This window comes from Erinaceus europaeus, chromosome 12 (genome assembly GCF_950295315.1).
Source record: "Erinaceus europaeus chromosome 12, mEriEur2.1, whole genome shotgun sequence".
Taxonomy (NCBI): Eukaryota; Metazoa; Chordata; class Mammalia; order Eulipotyphla; family Erinaceidae; genus Erinaceus; species Erinaceus europaeus.
The window spans coordinates 101,897,204-101,918,679 of NC_080173.1; the positions used below are offsets into that span (position 1 = coordinate 101,897,204).

At 49.0% G+C, this 21,476-nt stretch overlaps 1 protein-coding gene across 2 annotated transcripts in view; it reads right to left on the reverse strand.

Moving 5' to 3' along the window:
- Positions 1 to 16,862: 16,862 nt before the first annotated feature.
- The window catches only part of ABHD5 (abhydrolase domain containing 5, lysophosphatidic acid acyltransferase), a 42,058-nt gene continuing 37,444 nt past the window's right edge, over positions 16,863 to 21,476 (reverse strand). For both annotated transcript variants that reach the window (XM_007535772.3, XM_060204829.1), the window contains 3 exons: positions 20,440 to 20,551; positions 17,675 to 17,861; positions 16,863 to 17,200 (listed from right to left, as the gene is read on the reverse strand). In XM_007535772.3, the coding sequence (XP_007535834.1) occupies positions 17,111 to 17,200; positions 17,675 to 17,861; positions 20,440 to 20,551 (389 nt within the window). In that variant the 3' untranslated portion in view covers positions 16,863 to 17,110. The remainder of the gene's footprint in view (positions 17,201 to 17,674; positions 17,862 to 20,439; positions 20,552 to 21,476) is intronic.

Below are 21,476 nucleotides of genomic sequence, written 5' to 3' on the forward strand. Positions count from 1 at the left end.
GCTACCCCCTTTTATGGCAGTCCTGCAGCCTCTCACGTCACACCCATCAGAGTCAGGTGAGGAGGGTCAACACTGCAGCAGGCAGGCAGAACACCTGCTTTGAGCGGGAGCCTCCCGGCTTCAGTCAGGGCACTGCCTCTCCCGACGCCGTGTTCCCTTCTTGTCGCCGTGTCACGGCAAACGTCAGCACACAGCTCATTCACTCCTCTCTCCCTGTCAAGGCTTCTGTTCACACAAAGCTGTTCTTTCTGAAAGCTGGAGAGACCCTTCCAGCTTCAGAGTGGATGGCGGCCAGTGGAGCCCACCTCACATCACACCGGAGACGCCAGCTCTGAGCCACACTTGCCCCTGTTTTGAGGCCTCTGTGAGCACCTGCACAGCCAGCTCCTGCTCTGAAGGTCAGGTGTTCAGGCACTGCTGCCTCAGTGCCCCGGGTCACACACACAACTTCCCCCCGTTTTCAGCAGTTCTGGAAGAGCCAGCACAGGAGCTGGGCCAGAACTCTCCTGCCGCCTCCACAGTGTGGCCAGAGCCAGCTCTCGAGGCGGTTAGCCGTCTCCAGTTATGCTGCTCAACACTGAGGGCAGATGGTTGGACCAAACTGCAGAGGCCCGGACTGTCCACCCCGCGGGCCTCAAGTTGGCTGCCGCCTCCCCTCCACCTCGTTTCCACGCTGCAGACCGTCCCCTTGGCCCCAGCTGGCCCTGTCCTGCCTCCTGGTCTCCACATGGGCTTCCCCTGCTTCTCTTCCCTCTCTTCCCACCGAACTGGACAGCAGCTTCTTCAGAGACGGTCCTCTCCCTAGTGAGGCCGTCCCATCTCTCCTCCCTGACCGTCACCAAGATCACAAAGTGATAACCACACTAGTGGCAGCGGCCATGAGACAGGGCAGAAGGGGGAGCACCAGCACCCCAGGTGTTTGGCGTTCAGCTGCTCAGACCTTGCGTGGGTCCCGTCAGGCCAAGGGGAGGCTCAAAGGGCTGAGGGGACAGCTCAGGAGTGCGAGGTCCTGAGGACTGAACCCTTCAACGGGGGAGCTAGAGTCAGAGTGGGAAGGTCGTTAGACTGACAGCTCATGCCTGCTCAAAAGCGCTGTTTTCCCAAGCAGCCTTCATACCCTAGGTTGCCATCAGGTGTGTGACATTATGGCATCAGGTGTGTGACATTATTGGCATCAGGTGTGTGACATTATTGGCATCAGGTGTGTGACATTATTGATATCAGGTGTGGGACATTATTGACATCAGGTGTGGGACATTATTGACATCAGGTGTGGGACATTATTGACATCAGGTGTGTGACATTATTGGCATCAGGTGTGTGACATTATTGACATCAGGCGTGGGACATTATTGACATCAGGTGTGTGACATTATTGACATCAGCTGTGTGACATTATTGACATCAGGTGTGTGACATTATTGACATCAGGTGTGTGACATTATTGGCATCAGGTGTGTGACATTATTGACATCAGGTGTGTGACATTATTGGCATCAGGTGTGGGACATTATTGACATCAGGTGTGGGACATTATTGACATCAGGTGTGTGACATTATTGGCATCAGGCGTGGCCTATCACTGATCTCTGGTGTAAAAGGGAGTGTGTGCAAAACCCGAGCTCTGAGCCAAAGCTAAACAAAGTTTCGAGTCAGGGTGTAGCCCCGGCCTCATGGAACCCCTTCCTGGCAGAAAGACTGTATCACTACCTGGCACACAGTTTCGAAGCTTGAGATGGGGAGACGAGCCCACATTTCTTAGGCAAGCCCGATGTAATGACAAGAATTCTTTTCAGAAGGTTAAAAAGAGCGAGTCCTAGACTTTATATTCCAAGGTTCCCTGGAAATGGCATATTCAAATTACAAAAATAATGAGAAGAATTCTTTTGAGCAAGACATAGGTGAGAAGGATGTGATTCTCACATTGGTTCTGGACGATGAGGAGCCTGCTGAAGAACAGGAGCTGGAAACAACCGCTCCCTCAGCTGCTGGAGTCGAGCCTAGGAGAGGAAGGGCTCCCCAGCTCTTCCCTGGCCGACTACCCTGCCTCCAGTTAATGAGGTGCACAGGGACACTTTGCCGAACTGGAGCCGACAGTGCGAGTGGAGTGCCGACGGCCAGAAAAGAGCTGCCTATCGGAGACTCCAGAAACAGGCTTTCTCTGAGAGTGACCAGAGTATTTCTGAAATGCCTGAGAAGACCAGATTGCGACCACGACCACGTTCAAAGAAACACACAACGAGGCTAAGAAAGCAAGGATTCATAAAAGTTGTCAGATGAATGAGAACGAAAGAGAATCTAGTAGTGAAGCTGAAGTGACAGCTACAGCTCAGCAAGCCATGCTGGCAGCCTGGGGAGGAGCTGCTGCGAGAGCCATGAGCCTAAAGCCACACACTCCCATCCAGTTCCTTCTGCTGCTGAGACCTTTCTGCCTCACGCCACTGGCCTCGGGGGGTGCGCTGTCCGCGGCAGACCTCTCTCAGCACACTCACAAGGCTGGGTCCGTCTACAGTCCGTGTGGGTCAGGTGTGGGTGCCTGATACTCCCCGGAGGACGATCCCTCTCTCCCTGCCACCAGCCTGCACTTTCTCCCCTCCAGACCTGGAAGATAATCTCTTGTGTCCTGAATGTGTAAAAAGGAATAAGAAGATGATGAGAAGATTAGTTACGGGGAGGAGAGAGAAGCAGCCTGACTCAAGCACACCAGCGCCGGTCCTGATGATGCAGGGTGTCAGGGAGCCCATAGCTACAGCAGTCTCATGCCTTCCCCAACTTTGACTTGTTTAGATGTGCACATCTGGATTCTGTACTTGAAGTCTGTCAAAGAAAGCCTGCTGTTGTTTGCTTCAAATACTTAATAATATAGAAAGCAACTTGATTTTGCTTTATTTAATTAATCATTTTTAACAGTTTTATTGACTTGGAAAAATTCTTCAAAATGTACAAAGACCTTATATCCACTTTACTCCCACCATTTCCTCTACTATGAACCTCCTTGAACATGGTGTTGACTCAAAGTGTGTAGTTTATTTCTGCCTTTTCAAAATGTTATATGATTGGCTTCTTATTACCTTCTCAGAGTGCCTGCTTTCATAGCAATACGCAGCTGACTGCGGCTGGAGCCATGGTGTCAGGAGGCGGCAAAGCTGCGAGCTGGGGTGGGTGTGGCGAGAGGCTCGGCGCCAGAAAGAAGGGTTCCGGCGAGTCCAGAGCCATTACCCCAAGACAACAGTCTCAGCACGGCAAGCTGCTAGCATCTGTTGACTACAGAAGTGGCGGCATGCTCATTTCCTCAGAGTAGAGGAGAGGACAGTGCTGCTCTGTGACAGTCACCCCTAAAGGAACCGGCCACCCCCACATGTGCGTGAACACACTGGTTCCTGAGGAGTCTGTTCCTGTCCCCCTCACCACGACCATCGCTAGCTCAGCAGATAAAATGTGTCATCACAGCACGTAGCTGAGTGCTTTATTTAATTCAGTGTTTTCTTATCAATTTAATTATGTCAACACATTTTAGAGCCAATTTTTTATAAGATTTTATTTATCTATTTATTAATGGGAAAGATAGGAGAAGAGAGGGAGAGAGAGAGAGAACCAGGCATCACTGTTGGGGCTTGAACTCAGAACCTCACACTTGAGAGTCCAGTGCTTTATCCACTGCGCCACCTCCCAGTTGACCCAAAAAAGGGCTTTAAGCTAGATGAAAAACAGCTTCTAGACATCCATAATGGTAACCATCATCAACAGTCCAGCCTCCCCAGCCACTGTTCTCGCTGTTGGCAAGGTCCCTGCCGCGCCTCAGAGCACAGGGAAGCCTGTGGCACGCACATCCGCCTAACGACGCACAGAAGCACTTTACTTTGTCACTAAGAATAATTCTGGAGCGTAATTTTAGCAGGCACTCAAATTTCATTTTTCATTTTTTTTAATAAGAAAGACACCACAACATCTCTCCACCACTGAGATGCTCAGTCGGTTCTGCTTTTCCTTCCTTCCTTCCCCCCTCCCTTCCTCCCTCCCTTCCTTCCCTCCCTCCCTCCTTCCTTCCTTCCTTGGGAGCTAACGGGCCACAGTTGTTGTTGACACATGGGCTGTCCTTTTCTCTCTTTTTAAAATTTCTTCTTCTTCTTATTTTTTCCCTTTGTTGCCCTTGTTGTTTTTTATCATTGTTGTATAATAATAAGTTCTTGTTATTGATGTCGTCGTTGTTGCATAGGACAGAGAGAAATGGAGAGAGGAGGGGAAGACAGAGAGAGGGAGAGAAAGACAGACACCTGCAGACCTGCTTCACCGCCTGTGAAGCGAGTCCCCTGCAGGTGGGGAGCCGGGGGCTCAAACCGGGATCCTCACGCCGGTCCTTGTGCTTTGTGCCATGTGCGCTTAACCCGCTGCGCTACCGCCAGGCCCCCCCCTTTTCTCTTTTTCATGTGACACACACACCACACCCTGTGGAGCTGCCAGCTCCCCACCCACACTGAGAGTGCTCTCAAGCTTCCCCATCACCGTGTGCTGAGACAGACGTCTCACCGTGTCTGGACTCTGACCCCACACTATTTGCTCGGGGTACTTCCCTAGCTGCAGTGTCAGCTGGTGGAGGACACGTGCGTGTGCCAAGTTCTCCCGCCGGCCACCAAGCTGCCTTCCGGACAGGCTGCCGCCGTGGAGGGTGGCCGCCAGAGTCTGAAGCTGCCCCCGTTGATGCTCAGCTCGACCCTTTCTCTCGCCCCAGCCTTGCCCAGGTCGTGAGCTTGTCCGTGTCCAGCCTGCCGATCGGGGTGTTTGGCTGGGACGTTCCTGGAGCCTGCAGCTGTCCCTGCCCGAGGCCGCGGGTCCTTTGCCATCCGTGGGCCGCGTCCTTGTCCGTCCTGCTGTGGTGACTCCTGTGGCTGAATTTGCCCTCTGTCCCCTCCAGAAACAACCTCCTGACTGTGTGTCTCTGGGTGTGTTGGGCTCCCCAGGTCTGATTCCCAGGTGGTGATTCCTCTCTGACCTCAGCCCTCTGATGGGGCTGAGAGAAGTTATTGGTTTTTAGTTCTTTTTCTGCTTGTACTTGTTTAAAAATGGAAGGAATGACTTCCCAGTGCCTTTGCACATGAGAGCTGAAGCCAGGCCTGATGTGTATTTCTCTTTTCTTTAGCAACTTCTAAATTCTGAATTCAGTATCCCCAATGGCTATAAGACTATCTTCCCAAAGCAAAGACTCTTGAGGGGACGGGAGGGACTTGGTGGGGAGGGGACGTGGGGTCTTGGTGCGGGATGGTGGGAGGGGACCTAAGTTGGGAGGAGAGTGTTCTGCAGATTCCTGTCATACAAGGTGAGAGATTGTTCCCATAAGTTAACAGCTGGGCTATAAACCATCACCCTCCCCACAATAAAATGATTTAAAAAAAAAAAAAAAGGAGACTGAATCTGTCATTTTAAAACTCCAGAAAATGAAACTCAAGGGGGGCCGGGTGGTGGCGCACCTGGTTGAGAGCCCACGTCACAGTGTACAAAGAGCCGGGTTCAAGCCCCTGGTCCCCACCTGCAGGGGAAACACTTTTGTGACTGGTGAAGCAGGGCTGCAGGTGTCTCTCTGCCTCTCTGCCTCCTCCTCCCTCTCAATTTCAGGCTGTCTCCATCCAATAAGTTGCCGGGCTAGGGTGGGGGTGCCTCTTCCCGGGCGCGTACTCTCTGGGTTGGAGAGAACTCGAATGGAGCCAGCCTGGGCTGCTACTCAACAGCAACCCGAGAGAGATGACCCAGGAACAGAGCTCATGGTGGCGAGACAATGCAACACCTTTATTGATCAGAGAGCCAAGGCTTTTAAAGGGCAGACTGGGAAGTGGCATTTAATTTTTCTTATCAACAGTTTGTTACAAGATCGTGAGATTACAACATACAGCTCCACACCACACCCACCACCAAAGCTCTGTGTCCCCACCCTAAATGGTTAGGAAAGGGGCAGGCCAAAGGCTGGTGGACAACACAGCCCTGGGATCCACTCCAGCCCCACTTCCTGGCTCAGGGCAACACATCAACCCAGTTAGTATCCAACCCTGATTTTCAGATTCTTTACCGGCACATGAGAGCAGAGGCAGAGAGAAAAGTTAACAGAAATAACTTCCAGCAGCCCAGATGCCCATCACCAGATGACTGGCTGAAGAAGTTACGGTGTACATTCCATGGAATACCACTCTGCAATCGAATAAGATGGCCTTGTGTCCTTTGGGACAAAATGGATGGCACTGGGGGTCGCTGTGCTAAGTGAAAACAAGAGACGAAAGACAACTATCAGATGATTTCACTTCTACGTGGCATCTCAAGATCTTATTTACATGAACTTGCTAAAAAAAAAATCCAAACAAAACAGAAGCAAGCGAATTGTAAGACTTGTGAGAACTCTGATCCTTTCTTTGGGAGGAGAGAGGGTGGGGACACAGAGCTTTGGTGGTGGGTGTGGTGTGGAGCTGTACGTTGTAATCTCACGATCTTGTAACAAACTGTTGGTAACAAAAATTCGAAACTAAAGAAGTGCCACCTTGCAGGGTGTTTCTGGGCTGGCCTGAGAGAACGGGGGTGGTCGGCTTCCTGCAGCAAGGCTCAGTCCCTCAAGTCTCTGCTGCCTCCAGACTTGCTCATTGATGTTACTCTGAGGTGGGGCCGGATCTCCAAGCTCTGTGAACTATGGTGGTACTTTACAAGACTCTGAAGCTGTCACAGTCTTCTTCATCTGTGATAAGTTGGCATTTCTCAATACTTTAACTATTTTACTTAATTACAATGGCTTCATGCAGTAGTATAAGAAATAAAATTCCAGGGGCCAGGTGGTGGTGCACCTGGTTAAGTGTTCACATTACAGTACACAAGGACCTGGGTTCAAGACCCCAGTCCCCACCTGCAGGGCAAAGCATGAAACAGGGCTGCAGGTGTCTCTCTGTCTCTCTCCCTATCTCCCCCTTTCCTCTTGATTTCTGTCTTTTCCAAATAAAAAATAAAGTTTTTTTTTAAATGATGAAAAAAATTACTTGGGGCAGGTGGTGGTGCACCTGGTTGTGCACACGTTTCAATGTGCAAGGACTCAGGTTCAAGCCCCCAGTCCTCACCTGCAGGGAGAAAGCTTTGCAAGTGGTGAACCAGAGCTACAGCTGTCTGTCTCTGTCCCTGTTTCCTCTCCCCCTTCAATTTCTGGCTGTTTCTATCCAGTAAATAAAATAACTCCTACCAGGGACTAAGGCATCTTCCTAGGAGCTAGAAACTGGGCAACACCAAGAAGGAATGCCTGAAGGCACTGAAGGAGAGTCAGAAGAAGCTCACTCAGCAGCAAACTAGACAGCTGGAATATGACCGCTTTTTTCACAGCTCCCACCGGAGGGGAGGCTACTGCCAAGGGCAAGGGGAGAAGGGACCAGCACCCTGCAGCAAGCCATCTTGGCTTCAGGACAAGCACAGTGACAAAGTGAGTGAGAAGTCCTAGGATGGTCAGGAAGGAGAGGCCTCAAAGTCTGGATGATGCCTGCCTGCACTGCTCGCTAGATGGGACATACTACAGTTGGATTTTTATTTTTATTTTATTTTATTTTATTTTATTTTATTTTATTTTTTTGCCTCTAGGGTTATCTCTGGGGCTTGGTGCCTCCTGGAGGCCATCTTTTCATTTCACTGGATAGGACAGAGAGTTGAGAGAGGAGGGGCAGACAGAGAGGGAGAGAGACAGACACCTGACAGCTGACCTGCTCACTGCTCGTGAAGTGTGCCTCCTGCAGGTGGGGAGCATGGGGAACACCGGGATTCGAGCGGGTCTTTGTGCTTCATACTCTGTGCGCTTAGCCCAGTGCGCCTTGGCCCGACCCGAGACTAAGGTACTCGGACTGTTATTTCAGCTGCCACCAAGAGACTTTTGCTGAACTGGAATTGGCGTATTGCACCAAAGTAAAAGACTCTGGGGTAGGTGGGGAGAATACAGGTCCATGAAGGATGATAAATGACATAGTGGGGGTTGTATTGTTATATGGGAAACTGGGGAATGTTATGCATGTACAAACTATTGTATTTACTGTTGAATGTAAAACATTAATTCCCCAATAAAGAAATAAATTTTAAAAAAAAGAGAGACCTGGGAGTCGGGCTGTAGTGCAGCAGGTTAAGTGCAGGTGGCGCAAAGCCCAAGGACCGGCATAAGGATCCCGGTTTGAGCCCAGGCTCCCCACCTGCAGGGGAGTCGCTTCACAGGCGGTGAAGCAGGTCTGCAGGTGTCTATCTTTCTCTCCTCCTCTCTGTCTTCCCCTCCTCTCTCCATTTCTCTCTGTCCTATCTAACAACGACAACAACAATAATAACTACAACAAAAAACAACAAGGGCAACAAAAGGGAATAAATAAATAAAGTAAATATTTAAAAAAAGATTTAAAAAAATAAAAAAAAAAAGAGAGAGACCTTTGTAGCTGGAGTCCAACCAGAGTGACTGCCTAATCAGCCAACCCAAAGTGCCAGCTCACACTGGCTGTGTTTCGGGTACGTTGGGGTGGAATGCAGATCCCCAGGCCCCACCCAGAAGCAGTCTCTTAGGGGCAGTGTCTCCTTCTGACCCTAAGACAGCCTTGGTGACTGCCTCAGCCCAGAGCTGGGCCTTGTTGCTCTGCGTCTCACACTCACAGATGTTCCCAGAGCCAGCTGAGCGTCTAGGGTGGCGTCTGCCCCGGCTGCCATGAAGATGATGTCAGCCGCCCACACAGAGCGGAGCAGAGCCAGCACGCGGAGGCTCAAGGATGCTTCCGGGTCATCCTGTTCCTAAGGTCAGCTCCCACGCTCATGGCTGGGGGCTGAAGAGGAGGGGGAGTCACGCCCTCGGTGCCCCACAGAGAGCAGCACTCGCTCTTAAGGTCCCGAGCAGATGACACGTCACAGGTCTGCTGGGTGCGCGAAGTCAGGCAGAAACAGGCAGGTGACAAAGCAGCCTTTCGTGCCCCGTGTCTCAGTTCCAGCATCTGGCTCATCGCCGTGACTTCCAACTAGAAGGATGCTCAGGATTACAGGCAGGATACAGCTCACAACAAACACCGCAGTGCTGTCTTCAGTGTCTCACCCCTTCATCACAGCCACCGACTAACAGGTCTGATTGTGCCTGTGGAGGAAGGGGCCAGAGTCTGGCTAAGGAGCAAACCAGACACAGCTCTCTCAGCCCTAGGCACAGGGTCTTCTCAGACTCTCTCTCTCTCTCTCACACACACACACACACACACACACACACACACACACACACAAACACACACACACACACACACACACACACCAGTGAACTGCTCAGTTCTGGCTTATAGTGACAGGTATTGAACTTGAACCCTTAGAACCTCAGGCATGGAAGTCTGTTTGCATCACCATTATGCTATTTCCCTAACCGTAATATTTCTTGAATTTTACTCTGTGGTGCAGCATTATTCTATGCAGAAAATGTCTGTTATTTTGTACAGAGTGAACACAAGATGGAGAGAGGCTTGATTAGATCAGGTTCAGTTTTGTTTGCTTGGGCAGCAATCTGGCTGGTGTTGGGTTCCTGGTATTAATTGCAACATGCCAGAGGGACATCTGCCCTATTTTAGGAACTCACACTGATTACAAGGTTTAGTACTGGCAACCTCCATCAATAAAACAGTTCCTTCAACTTTCCACCAAGTACATTAGGCAGCCAGACCCAGTTTCATGGGAACTGGCAAAAACCACGTAGGATGAGTTTTCAAAATACTGTCATTTCTCTGTGATTTTTTGTTCTATTGTCACCTGGGTTACCGCTGGGGCTTGGTGCCATCACTATGAATTCACTGCTCCTAGTGGCTCCCCCCTCCCACTTAATAGGACAGAGAGAAATTGAGAGGGGGGGGGAAACAGAGGAGGAGAGAAAAAGAGAACCCTGTATCCCTGCTTCACGAGTGAAGCTTCTCCTCTTGCAGGTGGGGAGTGGGGGCTCGAACCCAGTTCCCTGTGTATGGTAAGGTGTGTGCTCAGTTGGATGGGGGCACTGCCTGGCCCCTTGGCTGTGGTTCTTAAAGAACTTTCTCTCATAAAGCTACAAAATCTGGCATACAAACAAGTCAGGATGCTTCATTGTCTAAAACAGAGTTAGTATACCCCAGTAGTCTCCAGATGTAACCAGTATATATCTACACACACACACACTCACACACACACTCACACACACACTCACACACACACACTCACACACACACACTCACATTCACACACACATACACACACACACTCACACACACACAATCACTCACACACACACTCACACTCACACACACATACACACACATTCACACACACACTCACTCACACTCACACACACTCACACTCACACTCACACACACACATTCACACACACACTCACACACACACATTCACACACACACTCACACATTCACACACACATTCACACACTCACATACACACACACTCACACTCACACACACAGTCACACACACACACTCACATACACACTCACACACACACATTCACACACACACATTCACACTCACATACACATTCACACACACACTCACACACACACTCACACACACATTCACACACACACATTCACACACACACATTCACACTCACATACACACTCACACACACATTCACACAGACATTCACACTCACATACACACACATTTTCACACACACAAACTCACATACTCACACATATTCACACACACACACATTCACACACACACACTCACACACACACATTCACACACACACACACTCACACTCACACACATTCACACTCACATACACAGTCACACACACACACATTCACACTCACATACACACTCACACACTCACACACACATTCACACACACACTCACACACACAAACACACACAATCACACACACACACTCACACACACACAAACACACACTCACACACACAAACAATCACACACACACACACTCACACTCATTCACACACATACTCACACACACATTCACACACTCACACACACACACACACACACACACACAGATGTGCTTCCTGTCAGCTCCCTGCCACCGTGCCACCCCTGGGGGCCTGCTCCATGAGCCAGTGGCCCAAGCCGCACTGCTTGGCACCGCAAAGCGGGAGCACACGCCCACTAGTCTTGTGTCTGCTACCTGCTATCTCGCACAACCTCTGACCTGAGTAAGCCAGCTCAGCAGGGAAGTCTTCCCCTTGCTGTTTCTGGCTGCGCAGCACCCAGCGGTGGATGTCCTAGAGCTCCTCCCACAAGCCCACAAGTGGACACTCAGCTGGCTTCTGTTCTCTCCCCACGACGGACGCCATGAAGACCCGCCCGGACACACGGGCTCAGTCTCCCACTGCACCTGACTCATTCTGAGCAGCAGAGCTGCACGGGCTGAAGGGCCACGTCTGAGACTCTGCTAGTTGCTGGCCGTGCACACACAGGCACTGGTCCTGCTCACACTGCTCACTGATTCACCAGCACAGCGCGCCATGTCTACGGGGCTTCCGACCCGACAGGTGTCTCAGTGTCGGTGCACCTTCACTGCCGTGCTCGGTCGCACTCGAGGTAGGAGCCATCCGTGCAGCTCTTTTCTGTGAACTACTCATCTCTCTGCCTGTTCTTCCAGATTATTCTCAAGTCTGAGAGATTCTCTATATTAGGGTTTTATTAGGCTTTATGACAAATTCCATAAGTAACCTCTGTTGTATGCTTCACATTGGTTTGGTCTCACCCCTCCCCGCCGCCTCTGGGAGATTGTGGTTTAGCCCTGCTAGTTTCGCGCCTCGCTTTCTCCCCGCCCCCTACCCTAGGTACTGGGAGAGTCCCTCTCTGCCACGGGAGGAGAAAGACAAGAGAGCACATGTTTGCCCGCTCGTGAATAAAGATTAAACTGCCTTCTCAGGTCAGCCGTGTGTCTCTGGTCGTCTGTTACCCGCCCGTGAAGCCAGCCCCGGTTTAAAACAACATATGGTGCCTACAACGTGGGACGTGACCTGCCCATCCCCCAGATAAGTGACAATTTGGCTACCTATGCACTATGGCCTTTTCTTCTTTTTTTTTTATATTTATTTTATATTTTATTTATTTATTCCCTTTTGTTGCCCTTGTTGTTTTATTGTTGTAGTTATTATTGTTGTTGTCGTTGTTGGATAGGACAGAGAGAAATGGAGAGAGGAGGGGAAGACAGAGGGGGGGAGAGAAAGACAGACACGTGCAGACCTGCTTCACCGCCTGTGAAGCGACTCCCCTGCAGGTGGGGAGCCGGGGTTCGAACCGGGATCCTTATGCCGGTCCTTGTGCTTTGCGCCACGTGCGCTCAACCCGCTGCGCTACAGCCCGACTCCCTGGCCTTTTCTTATGCTTGTGAAGAGATCTCCAAAGGCCTCTGCCCTTTCTTCACGAGACTGTTTAGCTGTTTCTGGAACATTTATCTCTAGACCACTCTGTGGTTTCCGCCCAACGCCAGCCCGCAAGAGCCCAATGCCAACCCGCATGAGCCGGCTTTCCGCCCCGTGGCGCGGGGCATTGGGCGTGGGCTCCCCCCATGCTGCTTGGCCACCGAGAGCAGGGCAGCAGGCATGGTGGGCAGGGCTGCAGCCCATCCTGGCTGCTATCCTGGGGCACCTCGGCCCGCGCCTTCTGCACGGTCGGCCCACCCGCCCTCCTGCTATGAAGTCTGGGCAGATCCTGGACCACCCGGAGACCACGGGCTCCCTGCCGAAACTGGGCCCCCTGGCCGAGATCCCCAGCTTGGGTCTGAAGGCAGACGAGCTAGAATACGCAGAGATTCATCCAGAGATCGCAACCTACAATTCCTATAGCTGAAGTTGTGCAAGAGGCCACTGCTAGACAACGTACTCCCCAAACGGCTAAGACAGTATAGATCTAAACTCGTGTTTAAATGACATGTCTTCGTAACAAAGGTTTCTCTCCTTGTGTATTGAAGACCATGTTTACGTGTGTGTTTAAAGTTTGGTAAACATTAACTTTAAGGTTTAAAATGTAACTTTAAGGCTATATTCTTACCAGACAGAATTAAATGAAAAAGGTTTTCAACATAGTTCTCATAAAGGTAAAATTAACTTACATTTAAAGTCTGAGTTAAAAATTAGTTAAAAATCAATATATTTTAACTAAGTTATTCTAAAAAAAAAAACCTGTGCACACCTAGGGTGTGTCTCCATCTTCAATGGGTGTAACAAAAGGTTAAATAGACTTGTTGATATGTAAAACTCTCGAATCCTTCTCAATTAGAAATGGTAGATTGCACAATGGTTATGCTAATGATTCTCATGCCTTAGGTTTTTTTTTTTTCCCCATGGTTCTTCTGTTTACCTTTCCACATTCTATTGTTTAAACTTTAAACAACCTTAAAATCATACTAAAAAAGACTTCCAATTGTAATAGAGTTATCAAGTATGATAAACTTCTAACCTGCTACGTTTTGTTTCATAAATAAGTGAATTGCAGCTGTCAAGTTCTCTACAGAAAAGCAGAATTCCAACAGCTGACCTTCCTCATGCAGCGTTCCACCCCCTGGCATTCTTCCGTGGTCATCTGCTTTGGACTGGCACTTCTATCGGACTCACTGGTACACCTCTTGGACACTTTACACAACTCTACAGCAGCTTCCCTTTACGCTGCTGGGTGTCTCAAAGACTGACTGCAGCCAGCTGCCTTGGGACTCTAGGCCTCACCCCCTCATGCTAGGTAATGCCCACAGACAAAAAAAAATGCCCGTCAAGGCAAAAGCCCACAGAGGCAGCAAAGGTTCTTCAGCTGATAAAGCTTTGCCCACAGAGGCAAAAATGCCCCCTAGGCCTTCCCTTGGCAGCACACTGGTTCTTGTTACTCACTTACATCTTCCTCCATATTTGTGCCAGTTTCTTTTTTAAAAATGCCTGTACGATATAGGTTTCTGTTCACCCCACACTCCTGATACTATGCTCAATTAGTCAAAAAGAAAAGGGGGAATTGTTGCTATGCTTCACATTGGTTTGGTCTCATTCCTCCCCCCGCCTCTTGGAGATTATGGTTTAGCCCCTGCTAGTTTCACGCCTCTCTTTCTCCCCGCCCCCTACCCTACATACTGGGAGAGTCCTTCTCTGCCGCAGGAGGAGAAACAGGAGAGCACGTGTTTGCCCGCTCGTGAATAAAGATTAAACTGCGTTTTCAGGTCAGCCGTGTGTCTCTGGTCGTCTCTGTTACCCGCCCGTGAAGCCAGCCTGGTTAAAAACAACATAAATAAAAACAACAAACCTCCTTCCAGCATACTAAGTATTTTCAAACTTCTAGCTAGAACTATCTTCAGGGAGGAATCTAAAGCTGTCCTTTCACTGCTTCTGAATTTGCAGTCAGTTTCCCCACTTGCAGATTATAATGGAATCCACTTTAAAGTGTTTTCCCCATCAAGAAGATGCCTCTGTATGTTGTTCATAGCACGTTAGACTATCTGTGGTCTTTCTACTATTATTTATCCTTTCGAATACACTTATACAGGAAAAAAAAAGTGCTTTAGCAGGTTTTGGTGTGCTGTTTAAACATAAGTATACACAAATGAGTCCATTTCAAAAGTGTTTCATAATATTCTGAAGCCAACTCCAGGCAAGTTGGTTTCTGAAATGTCACTTGGGATGCGTGGACACGGGTAAGCCACACACAGAGGCCATCCCTGTGCACAGCAGTCTTCTCTCAAGACTCCAGCAAATGTGACTAGACACCTGCCAGGCGGATGGTCCTCAGGCCATGAGTATAAATGGACTGAGCTGTGCTAGATAATAGAAACCTACGCCAGCTGTCTTGTGACTATCACAGTGAATTTCATTCTGTACAATTAAAGTATAACGTGTATGAGTTGGCAAAGATCAAATCCTGTCAAAGGATTTGACAGGATTTGACTGGAAAGAAATGCCTAGCATCCACTGGATTTTCAGGAATTCGAGAATTTTGTATGGCTCAACCTTCACAAAATCATCAGTTCTGTGCCCTGAGGTAGAATTTAACTTTAACAACAGTTTTAAACATGTTTCTTTCAAATAAACCAAGATCAATCAGTGGGAACTAAAGTTCTACTTGACATTTAGATCCACCTTTTCCCTGAATCTAACTTGGTGGGTCTGTGGCTCTCAAGTCTCATTTTCTAATGAGTTTGGTAGCTTCTCCGTAAGACTCAGGTCCCACTCCCTATGTGGAAGTCTCCATATAAAAGTGGAAATTGGTGGTCTGGGACGTGGCACAGTGGATAAAGCACTGGACTCTCAAACATGAGGTCCTGAGCTCAATCCCTGGCAGCACATGTACCAGAATGATATCTGGTTCCTTCTCTCTCTCCTATCTTCCTCATAAATAAATTTCTAAAAAAAAAAAAATAAAACTTTAAACTTTAAAAAATAAAATAAAATAAAAGTGGAAATTGTGGCCTGGCAGGATAATTAGAGAGGCTGGAGATGTGTATGGCAGACACAAACATAACAGCATTCCCCAAACCGTCTGTACTGTTGAGAGGTTTGAATCTGGCCATCCAAGAGACTAACATAAAGACAGCAAATGCTACTTGTTCAAGGTGAACCCTGACACCATGTCTAGTGCCAACCTAGCTAAGCTGACAGGAGAGACGAGTCTTCATGGAGAAGCATCTGCTCTCCTGGTGTGGGGCCTGGCTACCTTCTCACAGCAGAGGTCTTCCTGAGGATGTCCTGGAAGTCACTCAACAGCAACATAACCTCGGCTTCCCAGACAACTGCCGATTCCCTGATTAACTAATTTTCAAATGCAAATCAAAAAGTGTGAAACCACTGTTTGCTCTAGTTTACTGCTCTTATTTGCACGACCACCTTTCTCCCGGCCAAGCAAGATTAGTCAAACACTGAGCGAAGACGCCTTGCTGAGGACAGTCCTGTTCAGTCTCCTTTTGCAAAGGGAGAGCATGCTCGGTACTTAACCAGTCACCACCTGGAGCTGCCCCACGGCTTCAGAGGACTTCTCATTTCAACAGCAAGAAAGTGCCGCGTATCACATCGTGACCGTCAAACAGTTCGGTCCTTACACAAGTTTTGTAGTGCAACTTCAAGTATGACATTTATTCCATAAACACAAACATTTTTTAAAAGCCCCAAATGTTGACAGTTTTCTGATGCCACAGACACAGGACCACTGTCTGTCCTGTTTTCAGTGGTGGTGGTGGAAGCCTGTTCAGCCCCCATACAAGAGTTGCTACTGCTGCAAACATGGTCTGGCTGTTTAGAAGGGAACCGTCCTCCATCTCCTTAGGAGGAAGGCTGCTCTTTTTGCTGCATCCCGGCTGGTGAGGAAGGACAGTATTAGTGGGTGGTAAGCAGGACAGACTGGCAGTTAAGTCTTGTCAGTACTCAAGTATCAGTGTCACAGTCCCTCAAGTGCAGAGTCAGCTGACTCTCAGAAGGCTTCATGCAGTTACGCTGCTGCAGCTGCATCAGGATGGACCAGGCTTAAAATGCTGAGCGCGACTTTGCACCATTAATAGAGAAGGTATTCAGAAAAACCAATGCGCGACTTTGCACCCATTAATAGAGAAGAGATTCAAAAACACCAATGCTAGTGATTGACCCCATCTTTAAAACTAAAACACTATTTCTCCACCCCACTTCAAAAATAAAGTGAAATATTCTAGTCAAATGACAAAATTTACATTGAAACATACTGAGCTTTGAGTAGCTCTATTAGTAGACATTGTCAATACAAGTAGAAAAAAAAACCCAAAGTGCACCTTGACAGGATATCAACTAGCAGACCCAGAAATCAGTTTTTGTAGCTGGCACTGTCAGCTGCAGTGTAAGAAGGACCTGAAAAAGTCAGGTAAAACTGGAAAGTTTCTCAGTTGAAAAAGTACAATGTTTCAGTACAGCAAAGGGAAAGAGAACCTTTTATTAAAGCTAGTAGATTCGGAGGCTCGTGTGCATCTCATTTTTGTGTAGGAGAAGGGAGATTCACTCTTCTGGAAGGCACTAGCTGGTCTAAATGGGCAAGTGTTTCAGCAGGAGCCATGTGCAGAGGACAGTGAGGGAGCCTGGGAGGTCGTCTCGCCGTCATGCCCGCTGGCCCACAGTCGGGGTCACTGCTGGGCAACTGCCCATCAGCCCCAGGGAGCTCAGTCCACAGTGTCGCAGATCTCCTTGACTTTCTGGTTGAAGTCTTCCGGCTGGTCTGCATACACGTAATGCCCTGCTCCCAGGATGGCCTGGCAAAGGAGAAGCAAGGAGGTGGTCAGCGAGGAAAGGCTTCGGGAAAGCAGCAAGATCCTTGGCAGTGCGGTAGGAGCCCTGCGCCTGAGTGGATCACTGACACCGACTGAGGAGCGCCGCCCTTCGCGGTAGCTATGACAGAAGAGCTGGGAAGGAGGAGCCAAGCCTGCGGAGCCTCACTAACATGACATGTAGGAGGCGCACGGGCTGCTGCTAGGGCCCGCAGGCCAGCTGAGCGCAGCTGGGAACGTGCTGTCCTGAGTGGGAGCTAGCTGCCTTTCGGCTCTCGGCTGGAGATGTGGTGACCCCGGGAGTAGGCGGGACCCTGGGAAAGGCACTCCACCGTCTAGGCGTGAAGATGCTTGTGAGTCCAGCCCTGCTCCCAACGGGGCTCTGGTGGAGGCTGCAGACCTAAACTTTCTCACATGGCGAGAGCACACAGGAGAGACCCTGACGAGCCGGACACTTACTATCGTTTTCACGTATGAATGTGGCCGCAGAGACTGGATGCTAGTGCCAGAATTGCCGTCTATGCAGGACCGGGCGCCATAGATGACCGAGACTGGGATGTCGGGATGCATTTTGCCGATTCGCTGGAGCATCGGCCTTTTGGCCCAGCCGTACGGGATAGTCATGTTTTTGAAGGCCGTCTCTCCGCTTCAAGGAGAAGAGCACAGCCGTGACTCCTGAGCATAAGTGCCCACCTTGTCCTACTGCCGTCAAAGGCCTTCCACACTCACCCTCCCTCCCGAGAGAACGCCGACGGGAATGGCACAAGTCGGCGAGAAAGTGTGCAGAACAAACCTGAATTCCCCAATAAAGAAATGAAAAAAAAAAAAAAGAACAGAAGAACAAACCCGAACAAGACACACGCACTGCCACACACACCCCACAAAGATGCAGCCTTGTGTCGGAGGGACAAGGCCGCTCTAAACTCAGCCATCATAAAAAGTCATCGTTTCTCGCTACTAGTGTCGTCATTGGTGCTTGGCACCTGCACTGCTCCACTCTGCCAGCAGCTCTTTTTCCACACCCACCCACCCTTCCTTCCTTCCTTCCTTCCTCCCTTCCTTCCTTTCTTTCCCTCTCTCTTCCTTCCTTTCTTCCTTTCTGATAGCGGGTAAGAAACACAGAGGGAGGGAGGACACACAGAGCAGACGCCTGCTGCACAGCCTCCGCCCTAGAGTCATGGCTGGGGAGCGTGCATGTGTGCCCTCACTCCTGCAGCCTGAGCACTCTGCCAGGGGTGCCGGCACCTAGTCAGCACCTCGGCCCTGAAGCTATCTCTAGGGTCACCATCAAGTCACTCGCTTGAGGAGTGTGCTGCTTTGCCGCCCAGACCATGAAGGCCTCTTTCATGTTCTCTGTCTCTCTGCCTCTATCTTTTAAAAAAAAGTCATCTTCTAAACCCAATCAAAGTAAGCATGCAGCCCCAACTCTATCATGGAATTATTACATCTCTTGTGGGGTCGTTGACATTCTTCTAACTTATCTCACACATATGCAGCACCTTTCTTTCACCTGGGCTCACAGCGCCAACTTTTACCAAAAATGGAAAAACCTTGACAAAATGAGAAATGTAAATCTAATCTTCTTTGTCTATTAGTATTTTTTCAGATTTCTGCATACTACAGACTTTTACGTCTTAAAACCCTGCAGACTGGAAACAGACCCAGTTCTTAGCCACCAAAGGACTCAGCCAGGAAAATGCCTGACACAAAACACTCCGACACAGAGCCATGCTTCTTCCATCCTACCTGCCCATTTGCTCCCCCAGGCGGGTTCCACAACCTTAACCTCCCCAAGGCCAGGGCCAGGGCCAGGGCCAGGCAGACAGAGACCAGCCTGTACGTTGCAGTCCAGCAAAAGTGTTATACTCACGAATCCTTACTGTCTGACTATGAATGTCCCTCTTTTCTCTTTCTTATTTCCTTATTAGGGACCAGTGGTTTGAGACTGTCCCTTTACTCTTGTCTCCTGATACTTTTAATAAATATTTTTCTTTAAAAATTACATATAAGGGGGTCAGGCAGTAGCGCAGCAGGTTAAACGCATGTGGCGCAAAGCGCAAGGACCGGTGTAAGGATCCCGGTTCGAGCCCCCGGCTCCCCACCTGCAGGGGAGTCACTTCACAGGTGGTGAAGCAGGTCTGCAGGTGTCTGTCTTTCTCTCCCCCTCTCTGTCTTCCCCTCCTCTCTCCATTTCTCTCTGTCCTATCCAACAACGATGACATCAATTATATCAGCAATAAAACAACAAGGGCAACGAAAGGGGAAAAAAAATTAAAAATGAAAATATAAAAAAAATATATATAAAACCTGGGTCCTTGCGCACAGTAATGTGTATGCTCAACCAGGTGCACCAACAATCCTTGACGTCTCCCTCTCCCCCCCCCCCCCCCCCCCGGCAAATCTGACTCACTCCTCACCCGCAGCTTCTCACACTGATCTACAGGCGTCAGGAAGAGAGGCCCGTGCTCATCCCCAGGAATGCTGTGCAGCACCTCTCACATACTCGGGACAGCTAATAAATAGCTCTAAGAAGACGGGAGGTGCAGAAAAACATTTCCTCTCATTCAGCCTAGCACAAACTTCCCTTTGTTGCTAGAATGTTCACTCATAGTTTAAGGATGCAGCCTTATCTGAAGAACCTACTTATCTTCCAACTCCAGCCACCTTCTAGAATGTCAGCCCTTCCTCAGCTTATCCCCAAGCATGACAGGGGAAGGAGAAAAGTATGTTTTACTTTTTCATTCCCCATCAGAATCTAATCAGCTGTTCTGCACAGTGGGCACTCCAAGAACAGATGAGTGGATTTAAAAGGCTTCATCATGGGGAGTCGGGCGGTAGCGCAGCGGGTTAAGCGCATGTGGCGCAAAGCACAAGGACCGGCATAAGGATCCCGGTTCGAAGCCCCGCTCCCCACCTGCAGGGGAGTCCCTTCACAGGCGGTGAAGCAGGTCTGAAGGTGTCTATCTTTCTCTCCTCCTCTCTGTCTTCCCCTTCTCTGTCCTATCCAACAATAATAACTACAACAATAAAACAACAAGGACAACAAAAGGGAATAAATAAATAAAATAAATATTTTAAAAAAGAAAATAAATAAATAAAAGGCTTCATCACTTAACTACTGGCATTTCCAAATTCAGTCATTTGTCTACTGATGAGAGTCACATACTTTTAAAAAGGAAAAGTGCAAAAAAGCGACACAGTAAGTTCAGAACCCAGAGGCTCACCTGGGAGTCTGCACATTGCAGTGGTAGATGTACTCTGTCACAGTGTCATCTTCAAACATGGAAGAGTACTTCCGCTTGAAGTCAGGCCTTAGCCGCTGTACTAGGCTTAGACCTGTTGAACAGGAAACAAGTGTTTTACATTACAATTAACGCACAGACTAATAGAGAAAGCTTTGTTGTTATATAACCAGTGTTCTGGATATTTAGGTATTAGAGAAGCACAGATTTTTTTTTTTTTTTTTTTTTGTCCCCAGAGTACTGCTCAGTTCTGGCTTATAGTGGTGCAGGGGATTGAACCTGGGACTTCGGAGCCTCAGGCATAAGTCTCTTTGCATAAACATTATGCTATCTACCCCTGCTCAAAGAAGCACATATCTTAGCAGCTGCTCATCTCAAGTTGCCCAAGGAAAGATCACAATAAAAGTTGCCAAATGCTGTAGACTGACTTACAAATTCTCTTGAAGGTTCAAAAAACTTGGAGCTTAGATTTCTAAGACTTTTGTAGGAAAAATAAACCTATTAAACATGGTGAACAGAGCAGCTTGTGTGCACAGTTAACTCAGTGTATTTCTTCCAGAGTTAGTCTCAAAATGAAATGAACTGAGCTGTATAGATATCTGTAGGAGGAGAGACGCATAGTCTGCTTGGGACACTAGCAGTGTTCCCGGCAAAAATCATCTCAGCCCCCACAGGACCCTGCCCTCAACGTGGATCAACAACGGTGGAGAATGCTCCATCCTCTGAAGGGAGGATGGACAACATACTCTATGCTCCACCTGAGGAAGATGGTCCTGATATTGGGGCAGCCTGGAACATTCCTGCTCATGACCACAGAATGTGAACTCAGATCTACAGGGATGCAGAGGCCACACAGGCTCCTAAGCTGCATATGGGCCCAGATCACATCGAATCGATGGGGTTTACGGTCAACAATTAGGGGGCTACTCTCTTCCCTGATCCAGCTTTCTGGTTCTTTTTCCAGCCGTGACATCATCTCCCCAGACAATAACTTGGATCCACCTGCATGCATATCAGAT